The sequence below is a fragment of the Lucilia cuprina genome, chromosome 4 (assembly GCF_022045245.1).
Source record: "Lucilia cuprina isolate Lc7/37 chromosome 4, ASM2204524v1, whole genome shotgun sequence".
Taxonomy (NCBI): Eukaryota; Metazoa; Arthropoda; class Insecta; order Diptera; family Calliphoridae; genus Lucilia; species Lucilia cuprina.
In genome coordinates this window covers 76,679,343-76,691,682 of record NC_060952.1, presented here as the reverse complement: position 1 = coordinate 76,691,682, position 12,340 = coordinate 76,679,343, and the positions used below count along the sequence as shown (strand labels likewise).

Sequence of the window (12,340 nt, the reverse complement as noted above, 5' to 3'; positions counted from 1 at the left end):
TCGTCCTGTGCCAAAAACATGCTTGCAAAAAAACATGCTTGGTCTAAATTTCATCAAATTATCTTGAAAATTGCGGCCTGTTCCTTGCGCACAAGGATTACATGGACAGCCGGACATACGGACGGACATGTCTTAATCGACTCAAAAAATGATTCTGAATCGATCGGTATACTTTATGGTGGGTATTGGACCAATATTTTTGTATGTTACAAACATCAGCACAAACGTACAATACCCTCCCCACTATAGTAGTGTAGGGTATAAAAAGGAGATTACTTAAAAAAATAAAACATATGATTTGTTTTTAACATTTTTTCGGAATATTTTCCTTTATAAGTAAATTTTGACCTTCAAGTCATTTTCTGAAGAGAGTTTGTATCGGGGCTAGGGTCAAATGAGGCCCGAACATTACATAAATCGGTAGACTCATTTAGACTTTAATAAAACCAAGTTTAGCCTATTTTTATTGACATACTATAACATTTAAGATAATTGTGAGCATCAAGAGTACCGTAGTATGTGGACTATGAGAAATACTGGACGGATTTCAAACATTTTCAATAGCGTTCAAAAGAAAAGTAGGTGCCAAATTCCATAAAATTATCTTGGAAATTTGTAGTTGTGTACAAGCTTTACATGGATACACAGACAGACATAAGTAGCTAAATTAACTTAGAAAGTGGTTCTATGCTGATTGGTGGGTTTAGGACCAATATATTTGGCTGTTACAAACATCAACACAAACCCATAGTACAGTTCCAATTATATTGAATGTAGGGTATAAAAAACGCAAAATTCTAAAATCGCTAAATTATCGAAAACTCAATTGTTTTGACAAGAATGTTAAAAAATTAAAAACAACAACAAATTAAAAGAAAAAAATGTTAAAATCAGCTGTACGAATTTTAGCAAACCGAGCACCGGCAGCAGTTTTTCAACCAAAATTCCGTAAGTTTGAGTAAAAATATAGAAAATATAGTATAAATAACTCTTTATTTTAAATACATATATCATTTTTCATCCATTTTAGCTTTTATACGAAACTTATGCAATATGGTTGATGCCAAATTGGAAGCTGTACCAAGTGTTGATATTGAAGAGGGTATTTTTAAATATGTACTCATTAAAGTGTACGGCAAGGAATCAGCCGATGGCACTGAGCCCAGCAAATTGATTGTAAGAGGTTACGGCGACTGTGAATGGCATTGTAAGCTTATAAGATATTTTTTTTTTTGAACTTAAGTTTATAATTAGTTATTTTTTCATTATTATTTAAAGCCGATATTTATGAACGTGCTAGCACATCCTGTCAAGGCTTAGGACTTGATACTGAATGTTTAGGAGGTGGTAGAATCGATCATAATCCTGAAGCGAAACGTATTAAAGTTTATGGATATTCTCAGGTTGTATTTTTAGTTTTAGTTGTTATTGTATATAGTTTAATATAATTTATCTATCTTTCAGGGATACGGAAAAGCCGATCATTCGGAATCTAAAAAGATATTACTAACTAAATATAAAGATTATGAAATTGAAATTTCTGATGATGGCTATTAAAAGTAATAAATTAACTATGGATATTAACTATAGATATTAATGTGAATAATTTAAAATAAAAAAAATTTTTTTTTTCAACTTTTTCATTCTATTGTAATTTTACATAAAAAGGTATATTTTGGTATCAAAAGGAATGAGGGTAGTTTTAAATATATAACATACAGTACCCTAATTTGGGAAACTCTGGCCCACCACGATAGATCAATGAAGTACAAATTCAAAACATCAACTTGACTTTGGGCATGTGATTTCATTAGAATAGGACCAACCGTTTATAAATAACAAATTTACAAGTAACATATATTTTTGATTACCCCACAGTCGAGCATGAAATTATTTCTACAGTTTCAAAAGGTATTTAATTCGGCGAGGATTTTTTTAGCAACATTTTCTTTTATTAATAAACTAAACCTATATATATGTAAAATGTACTTTAAAGGAAACTTATTTCTAAATAAATTATCATAAGCACTTTCTGCTTACGAATCCATTACAACATCGTGTACATTTTGCATGTGATCCGCAAATAAATCTTGTCTAACAAATATATGCTGACAAATGACACAAGTAAATATCACATGGTCTGCCTCGTCTGCAGTAGCAGTCTTCGCCTTTTTTTGGGCTGGGGTCGTAGACTGCTCCTGTGATTCGTCACCAGCTGCAGTAGTTGTATGATGAGTGCGAACATGCATTTTAAGTGTGTACTTGTCGACAAACACCTTGCCACAAAATTCACAATTGTAACGTGGACGATCCTCCTGATGTGTGACCATATGACGTTTATAAGTGCGTATAGTTTTAAATGTTTGCGAACACACTGGGCATATAAGCGGATTATCTTCGGCCTCATGTTGCAAACGATGATTATAGAAAATGGTCGTTTGAGAAAAGAACATGCCGCATCGTTCACATTGGTGTTTTTTCTTATTGAAATGTACTTGCATGTGGCGTATTACATTTACACGGCGAGCATAAGATTTGTCACAAAAACTGCAATCATTTTCGGTTTTTCCATTGTGAATGTTCATGTGTAGAACTAAATACTCATCGTTACGAACTTGAACACCGCACACAGTGCAGGTTACACGATTTTTGTGATCCTTATCGAGATGGTAGTCTAGAGCTCGTTGATTCTTTAATTTTAAATTACAAACCGTGCAAGGATAACTGTCTTGTTGATTTTCGGACTTGCCTTTATCTTGTTGATGACCACTAGCTGAGGGCTCAGTGTCTATATCGGGATCAACAAAAATATTATCATCATCATATTCATCATCATCATCGTCCTCATCACTATCTTCAATAGCTTCGATTTCACCCTCATTACCGTCGTCGTCCTCATCATCGGAGTTGATTTCTTCGACTTTAATAACTTTCTTCTCTTTATCTTTATTCGCTGGATCCTTCGGTATTTTTATGCCTTTTACCCGAGCATTTATTTTGTCACTTAAACGTTTTTGCACTTCTAACAGTTCCACAACATAACAGTCATATCGCACTAGCTCCTTATAGCAAACTGTACATACCCGTGCTCGTGCCGGAACAGTGAACGTCACCTTAAGAACTCTAGAAATGTGTCTGATTATATCAAGTATGGTTTTTTGCGATTTCGGTGCCCTGGCTTTATATACTTCATCGCAGTATAGAGCCCTAAAATCGGTTTCCTGGCAAATGTGACACTTCGGCGTTAGAATCTTATCCATGTTATGTTTCAAACAAAAACAATATGCCTTGTTTTTAAATTTTTAAAGCAACAAATTTCAAGAAATAAATTTTTGTTTAGCTTTTTATCGCTGTCTTCTTCTTATTGTTTGTAAATACAAGTGAAATAATAACACAATTAAAAACAAGTATGAAATTATTGTCGAGCAAGGTCGACCCATATAATACCCTATACATGTTACAAAATGTAAAAAATATATATAGTTTTCGTAATAAAACATTTAAATTGAACTGTACCTTGCCTCAAATATACCATTTATTGTTGAGTAGAATTGTCGACATTTAATTCAAATTTTGATGGGGCCTTTTTATAAGGGCTAGGGTCAAACGAGGCCCTATAATTAAATAATTCATTAGGGTCATCTAGGCTAGTATGGAACTTGGTTTTGCAGCTTTTTGTCGAGGTACGAGTATATTGAACATAATTATGAACTTAAAAGCCCTATTCGGCAGGTTCATAATGGACCGATGTTAACTATTTTCAAAAGGCTGGGACAATAGAAGATCATTTGCAAAATTTCATTTAATTACTTTCAAAATTGCGACTTGTAGTGAGATTGCAAGTACAGACGGACGGACATAGTTAAATCGACCGATGAAATGACTGCCACTGTTGTAGATTTTTTATCTCTGTTTTCTTCTTATTGTTTGTAAATACAAGTGAAATAATAACACAATTAAAAAATGAAATCGTTAAACTGTCATCATATATGATGCTGCCATATTAATTGGATATTTGTTAAAAAAATTAATATAGGAAAATCTTTGATAATTGACATACCAGTAACTTAAATTCTTAAAATATATCGAAATTTTGCGAACAAGTAAGAAGCCTTCGGTGCCAAACAAGAAAACTCGTAAATTATTTCCTAGTGTTGTTTTTGGCACAGTCTGGTGACTCTTTACTATTGTTTACCTTTTATTTGTTTTGACATCGATGAACGTCTGAAACAGGGATGGCAAAGTTAACTAAATTTATTTTGTCAATAAATTTAAAGGCAGTTCAAAAAATTAAAAAAAAAATTGTAAAAACTAATATATCTAAAATTGTTTGTTTAGTTTTTTTAGAATAGTCCATGTGCGCGCATAAATCAAATCTATATGTATCGTGCCTGTGTTTATTTTAGCCATCAGAGCGCTGGTAGCCGTCTCACTCAGTTGGAGGTTTATTTGGAAAACCTCATTCATTGTCATCCATTTAAATTTTCTTCTATGAAGAGTAGTTGTTTTAATCGACACTTTCCTTTCCTGAGGATTTGACTCCTCAAATTACCAGTACTTGCTAATGATGCATTGGATGTCATCTTAAGTGTTTTAGAGTCCTTATCGGGGCCGGTTTTGACAGACCTTTCAATCGGCGCCTCGCCAATTTTGGAAAGGGCAGCAGCACCTTTTGGCGAGTCAGTGGTAACTTCCTCGCTTTTAGAATTTGACTCCTTAGCGTTATTAGTAGTAGCTACTGATGATGTGGTCTTAAGTATTTTAGTGTCCTTTTCGAGGCTTGTTGTAACAGCCCTTCCAATCCGCACCTTCCCAATTTTGAATATGACAGCTTTAGAGGCGAAGTAAGCCGTAACTTTATTCTTGGCAAGACACGCCATAAATTTCTGATTGATACCTATTACAAATAAAGTTCCATCAGTTTCTTCTTTCCTGTAAAAGACGTCCCATTTTTGAGGTTCTCGTAACTTTGAGGTTGATTTCCGCCGACGTGGTGGTCTTCAAAATACCTTTCTTGGCGTTGACATCCTTACTCTCAGGGGTCTGAATTGAGGTTCCTTTGACTGAAGTATGGCTTTTGCTTCGACTGTGTACTAGAAGACGGGGAGCTCTTTTTCTTCTTAGGTTTATTTTCAGTTGTCAACTCTTCGGGGGATCTGATCCCCTTTGCCTCAGATCTTGTGATAAAGTCAGATTTTTCCTTTGGAGTGTCGTTGGATTGACTAACTATGATTTCCTGAAGCATCTTTTTCAACTCCATCCTCTGTGCTCCAGATAGTCTTTTCTTAGTAATAGGTAGTTTAGCTATGCTATCACTCACCTGTTTCACCATTTGCTCTACTTTATCCTTTTTAGGGATTTGCTATAATGGTATTGTTATTATCATCTGAGGATTCAGAGTCGGAACCCTCACCTATATTTAAAGACTGAGGTAGCTTATTGCCAATGGCATGCTGTACACTTGACGCATTGTCCGCCACGGAGGCCAAGGTACCCATCTCCGTTGTAGTATTTTGCAGGGTGACGACGACACGTGACCTGCGAGTGGATATTTAGGCCCTGCACCGTAACTTTCATCTTTTTATTTTTATTTTCCATGTTGTTTTTTCCACTTTTTTGGTCCGCGGGGAATATTACATTCCCAGGTTTTGGACAATCTACCCTCCTTCAGCTTCAGTCAACCCCCTATCTGCCACCCGGGGACGCGCTCGTTAGGAAAAATTTCCCCGAGTATATACTGTTTAATAATTTGCTACACAGTAATTTCACGAAATTCAAAGTATATCTTGTTGAGGTCAGAGATCTAAGGACAGAGTAGGACCTTTACAAACTTGCCATGAATAGGCGTACATTTTTTAAAAATACTTGTACTATCGCGTAAATTTAATATCTTTTATAATTAACACCTCCTAATTAACAAATGCGAACTTTTTATGATCATTTTAAAATTTTTGCAAAATTTAAATCTTTTTCTCTGTATTTTTTTTTTTAAATGTTGTAATAATTGCAGTAAATTACATATATTGATGGAATGAATAAATATTGCGAAAGAGAACGAAAATTTCTTCTTTTATAGCGGTCTTAGCAGCGTTTATCTGAAAAACAATTTGCATTCAGATAAATTGAGATATTGAGTTCATTTTGCAATGAATTGTAAAAAATAACTTTAAGGAAAATTTTCTCATTTTCTTTTATTTGCAAAATTTTGAGTTTGAAAGAATTTTGCTACCACTTACTTGTAAATTCTAAAAAAGAATAACATTTGAAATGACACCATTTTGACTGGAAAAATTAAAATGGCGCAATTTTTAGTAAAAAAAAATAATAAATTCCAGAAGAGAGCAGAATGCTGTGCATAGCAATTACCCCAAGCTGTTTTTGCTGCACAGCAAAATCATTTTTTTCAAACGCAAATAAATTAAATCGTAAATATCTAAATACGAGTCTTAATTCAGGTCTGAGTTGGGGAACAACTCTCGCGTTATCGCGATTATTTCTTAAACGAGTTCAGGTTTGTGTTTGTTGCCTGGCTTTCGACAGTTTTGAGTGTATTACTTCACATATGTTACTGTTCAAAGTTATATGTTGTCTACATTAACTTTCGTTTCACCTCAAGTGAGGTTATGTTTTATTGGCTAAGACCACAGAATACTAAAATGTTTGGAACTTTATATTGAAATTGTTGATAGCGTTTTATCCTTTTGTACCAGCCAAGTAAATCTCCCATCCCTTGATTTTTTAAGGAGGCGCGGAGTAATCCCAAATTTGACAAAAAATAATTTTTTATACATGTTTTACCTTTATATAGGTACTCTTTAAGATTTGTAATTATCTTTTCGCAAGTCTCGATGACAATTTTTGTAGGACTTATTGCCGTAAGAAATTTGAAGTCCGTGAAGCTATTGCCACTTGCCAAATATCGCAATGTCAGACTTAACTTTTCTTCGGGCGATATTGTTCTATAAAAACTCCAGTTGTGTGGTTTAGGAAAGATTAATTGTAAAAGAATTTGAAATGTTTTAATGTAGTTATTAAAATTAGCAAATGCATTGAATAGCTCTTTTCCCAAGGTTGAGACATTCCCAATATGTATTTGTATATTCAATCAATCTAAAACGATATGAATAATGTAACATTAACTAATGTTATGAAAAAAAATAAAAAAAAATTGTTTTTAAATTTATATTGTTGAACCGAATTTCGACACTTAATTTGATTTTTTTTATTTTAATTATGACAAAAAAATAGTAAATCGACCAGAATCGAACCGGCAACACTCCATGATATGAAAATATTTACATTTTATTTAAAATCTAATAATTTAATAATCAGTAAAATAGTAGAACCTAGTAAAATAATGACTGGATATGCTATTGATGGACGCTTTATTGGTCTAACATTCTAGAATCCTAAATAACTAAAAACACAACTTTCCCTAAAAAAATCCAAAAAAATTAATAAATTTTTTAATTCCTATGGGTGGTACAAGAAATTGTGGACCGATTTCGATTTTCAACACAGCGGATCCCCAAAGTATATGTCAGACAAAATTCAACAACAAATATTTGTGCGAAATTATGGATATCTTTATTTGGTAATGATTAATATGCGTTTAAGTGATTCTAGAAAAGGGACCTTGTTTGGGAGCTACGACCAATTATGGACTTGATAGTAAACAAATATCTGTATCATTTCTGTATATAAAAGCAATGTTTGTGCTAATTTTTGTATGGTTATCTTTATTTGGTAATGAGAAATATGTGTTTAAGTGATTTCGAGAAGTAGACCTTGTATGGGAGCTATGACCAATTTTGGAACGATCATCCATAATGATCGATGTAGAGCGTAATTTTGAGTTTACAGCTACAGAAAATAATTATTTCCCATAGAAAACCAAGTTCTTTTTTAGAATTTGCCGGCACTATATGCTAAAAGGGATAATATCCTGCGATTTTCTTCGAAAAATCTTTTTTTCCGTTTTTCATCATTTTATTATAAATAAGAACAAATTGCTGTTCTAGCAAAGTATTTTATTAAGGTTTTGTCTGGGATTTTATTGTTTTAATAATCCAGAGGAACAGTTCCGTAAATTCTAAAAAAGAATAACATTTGAAATGACACCGAAACGGCGTCATGAAATAATAACACAATTATTACAAATGAAATCGTAAAACTGCCATCACATATATGGGGCTGCCATATGATTTGGATATATTCTTAAAATATAGAAACAAATAATTAGTACAATTTAGTACAATTTCAAATTCGTTTCCCATCCCTGGAGTAAATCAAAGTGTATTATTGCTGTTTTTTTCGTCTCCAATAATAGTGAAGTGAAAAATTTTGTTATGAAAATCGATTGAAATTATTAAGACTAGAGCAGTGAAAATTAAATTATTATGGAAACCGTCATTTTATGTTTTCTTTGCGGAAATGATACCGTTAAACATAATCTCGATTTTTACAACATACAATCTGCCGTTGTACCCGCCTCACAGAAGCCACTTCACGTTGTCCTTCAACATTTGGCAAATTGTATCAAATTTAAACTAATTTTTCAAAGCGAAACTTATATTTGTGCAGATTGTTTTAAGGAAATGTCCGATTATGATGATTTAATGTTAAATCTTCTTTCGTCGCAAAAACGTCTTACAGTTTTGTTGCGAAATGCCTTAATGGAGAAACCAGAAGAGGAATCCGAAGAACCCTCCACTCCAGTGGAAGATGTAAATGAGCAGTCTATGGATATAGAGCTGGAATTTGAAGATGATGAAGAGGAGGAAGATCCCAGTCTTGTAGATGCTTTCAATCCAAATCTTGATACAAAAGAAGAATTAATTGAAATCGATGATGATGTTATTATAGAGGAAGAAATTGTTGATAATCAGAAGCTTAACCCTGGAACAAACAATCCCAAAATAGGCAGCAGTAGTAACTTAACTCAAGTGTCGGAAAATAGTGAAGCAAAACGCAAACGTAATAGTCTGGAGTGTGTTATTTGTGGCGTAATTTTAAAATCGAAATTTCTTCTGCAGAATCATATGAGCGAATGCCATAATGTTAAGCAATTTACATGTAAAATTTGTGGAGTATCCAGAAAAGATGAAGAATATCTTGAATTACATATGAATATACATGAAGGCAAGACAGAAAACGAATGTCGCTACTGTCCCAAGCGTTTTACTCGTCCGGTCAATACTTTAAGACACATGCGAATACATTGGGATAAGAAGAAGTTTCAATGTGAAAAATGTGGCGAAAGATTCTCTTTAGACAATATGCTCTACAATCATCGTTTGCGTCATGAAGCTGAAGAAAATCCACTTATTTGTGCAATTTGCAATCAATCTTTCAAATCACGCAAAACCTATACCCATCATCTACTCATACATCAGGAAAATCGTCCGCGACATCATTGCCATTTGTGTCCGAAATCATTTACCGAACGTTATACACTTAAAATGCATCTGAAAACACATTGGGGTGATAAATCGTCCGCAAGTCCCAGCAGTACGATTGTCAGTAGTAAAGCTTCTCCGGACGAGAAGGAAACAGATAACGAGGAGACTATTGGTATATTAGTGGAGAATGATAGCTATGATGGTGATAACACTTGTGTCATTTGCAATAAAAAGTACGATGCTAAGGAAGGTCTGGAACAGCATTTGCAAGATGTTCACGATGTAATTCTTAAATAACTTTGTTATTATTTTTGTAATGAATATTATTTTATTAATAAAATATATGAATGTTTTAATACCTTATTGTCGTTTTTAAGTAATCGATAAGTAGTGGTAAAATTAAGTGAATTTGTGAAAAAATTATCGATTGCTTCGATTAAGTTCTTCTCCACAGTGATGTAACAATTTATCGACTGTGGATTTTTTATAGATTTAAAAACTTGTAGTTGATAAATTATAATTAATCAACTTTAATAAAACTTGCATTTTCTAAACAATAGAATGATTTCAAAGAGTGGTATATACATTCAAATATTCCCTAAGGTATAATCCCGAGATGGTGTAGTTGATTCCTTAATGAAATCCTCCTAAATAATAAAATTTTGTTTATTTACAATGTCACAAATTTGAAAAACGATAATTTAACTGAAATCACTTCTACAATGTGTGAATAATCTTTAGAATTCTATGAAATATATATTTAAGAACTATGAACTTCTTTTTAATATACAAATTATTATGAATTAATGATTTTATACAGCAATTCTCCTAATCCAAGTTATTTTTCATCAATACTTTTTTCAAAAACAAATTAAAATCTTCGCCGTAAAAAAATCTTCAAATTGTAAAAAATAAACACACATACAACGCGTCCGTTTAAAATCTAATTATTCTTATATTCAGATCTTATTTTGAATAAACATAAAGTAAAAAAAAGTTTAGCATAAACTTAATAAAATGTTTATTCATTCTCTTGTGAACGAACACGACCATTGGGATTTGTCAAACGGATGGACAATTGCTTGGCACGCTCAACGATTTCCTTGCGTTTCTTGGAGGAGACACCGTGAGCGATTTCACCGCAGTATACACGGTTTTGCATCATCAAAACTTCGAGTTCCTTAACATTGTTGACAACGAACTTCTTGAAGCCGGTGGGGAGCATGTGACGGGTACGTTTGTTGGAACCGTAACCAATGTTGGGCATCAAGTATTGACCCTTGAAGCGACGACGTACTCTGTTGTCAATACCTTTTGGTTTACGCCATTTGTGCTAGAATTAAGAAATAATTGTACATTAGCTAATTGAAGGACAATTTTATTTAAAAACAAAATCTATAAACAGATTTTGTTTAACAGCAATGCTTTGTTTACTACTTACCGACAACTTAGCATAACGATCCGATTGATGACGGATGAAGTGCTTGGTGCGCTTCTTTACGATTTTTGGCCTATATGCTGGACGAATGGTCATATTTGAGCTGTAAATTTAATAACACTTTATTAGACAAACACTTTGACAAACAAATATTATGTGTTGTATTGATTTCTAGCTAAAAATTTGATCACTGTTCTTAAGTGCACAGAAAACAACAGAGTAACAACAAAAACTTTTTTTCTTGCTTTCAATTTATTTAATTTAAATTGATGTATTCTTAAATTACACTTTGGCAACATTTTTGAAATGTTTATTTTCTATTATTTGTACACTTAATTCAGTTTAATCAAAAGATGTTAGAAATTTTTACAGATTTTCCAAATAAATACACACCACTTTTTCTAAAAGAGCACGTCAAAAAGAAAGAAACCCGAAGTTGGTCGCACTTCAGCTGTCCAAAAAATTTGACAGCTAATGTCATTCGACATTGCTGCCAACTGTTAAATATAGAAAAGCTCCGGTTTGTGGCTTAGATAAATGTATGCTTATGTCTTAACTATTTTTTTTAATGTTATAACATAAAATCATAAAAAATATAATTTTTGGTTTAAATTAAAATTGTGTGCATTTTATATATCTTGGATTTTATAATAAACGTTTTTAGATTCAATTTAATATTTTCCATCTATCTATCTATCTATCTATCTATCTATCTATCTATCTATCTATCTATCTATCTATCTATCTATCTATCTATCTATCTATCTATCTATCTATCTATCTATCTATCTATCTATCTATCTATCTATCTATCTATCTATCTATCTATCTATAATTTTTATATATAATTTTTGGTTTAAATTAAAATTGTGTGCATTTTATATATCTTGGATTTTATAATAAACGTTTTTAGTTTCAATTTAATATTTTCCATCTATCTATCTATCTATCTATCTATCTATCTATCTATCTATCTATCTATCTATCTATCTATCTATCTATCTATCTATCTATCTATCTATCTATCTATCTATCTATCTATCTATCTATCTATCTATCTATCTATCTATCTACCTATCTATCTATCTATCTATCTATCTATCTATCTATCTATCTATCTATCTATCTATCTATCTATCTATCTATCTATCTATCTACCTGTCTATATGTTGTCATGTCAGTCTGTCCACTTTCAGTTTCCGTCCCTAGCCGTCGAGAAAAATATATATTTTTTGACAAATGCACTGTATCCAACCTTTGTTACTCAACTAGGTCTTGGCTCAATAAACTATCAATCTGTCCACTTTCAGTTTCCGTCCCTAGTCACCGAGAAAATATATTTTTTTGACAAATGATCTGTATCCAACCTTTGTTACTAACTGGGTCTTGACTCAATGAACTATCAGTCTGTCCACTTTCAGTTTTCGTCTCTAGCCACCAAGAAAAAGATATTATTTGACAAATGCACTGTATCCAACCTTTGTGACTTAATTGGGTCTTG

At 32.5% G+C, this 12,340-nt stretch overlaps 4 protein-coding genes across 4 annotated transcripts; 2 read left to right on the top strand and 2 right to left on the bottom strand.

Moving 5' to 3' along the window:
- The first annotated feature begins 788 nt into the window (after window positions 1-788).
- LOC111675306 (sex-regulated protein janus-A-like) lies at window positions 789-1,635 on the top strand. The gene is made up of 4 exons (XM_023436040.2): window positions 789-948; window positions 1,031-1,207; window positions 1,279-1,403; window positions 1,465-1,635. Exons 1-4 carry the CDS (start codon window positions 882-884, stop codon window positions 1,555-1,557), a joined length of 462 nt encoding a protein of 153 aa, XP_023291808.2. The 5' UTR covers window positions 789-881; the 3' UTR covers window positions 1,558-1,635.
- Window positions 1,636-1,903: 268 nt separating this feature from the next.
- On the bottom strand, window positions 1,904-3,666 carry LOC111675293 (serendipity locus protein delta-like). Its single transcript, XM_046950049.1, has 2 exons — window positions 3,517-3,666; window positions 1,904-3,448 (listed from the first exon to the last, which is right to left on the bottom strand). The coding sequence occupies exon 2, from the start codon at window positions 3,258-3,260 to the stop codon at window positions 2,037-2,039; it is 1,224 nt and encodes a 407-aa protein (XP_046806005.1). The 5' UTR covers window positions 3,261-3,448; window positions 3,517-3,666; the 3' UTR covers window positions 1,904-2,036.
- A 4,602-nt stretch (window positions 3,667-8,268) lies between these two features.
- LOC111675282 (serendipity locus protein delta) lies at window positions 8,269-9,764 on the top strand. Its single transcript, XM_023436023.2, has one exon. It carries the CDS (start codon window positions 8,400-8,402, stop codon window positions 9,696-9,698), a length of 1,299 nt encoding a protein of 432 aa, XP_023291791.2. The 5' UTR covers window positions 8,269-8,399; the 3' UTR covers window positions 9,699-9,764.
- Window positions 9,765-10,332: 568 nt separating this feature from the next.
- Window positions 10,333-11,320, bottom strand: LOC111675328 (60S ribosomal protein L32). Its single transcript, XM_023436064.2, has 3 exons — window positions 11,233-11,320; window positions 10,843-10,942; window positions 10,333-10,734 (listed from the first exon to the last, which is right to left on the bottom strand). Exons 2-3 carry the CDS (start codon window positions 10,933-10,935, stop codon window positions 10,423-10,425), a joined length of 405 nt encoding a protein of 134 aa, XP_023291832.1. The 5' UTR covers window positions 10,936-10,942; window positions 11,233-11,320; the 3' UTR covers window positions 10,333-10,422.
- Between the last annotated feature and the right edge of the window lie 1,020 nt (window positions 11,321-12,340).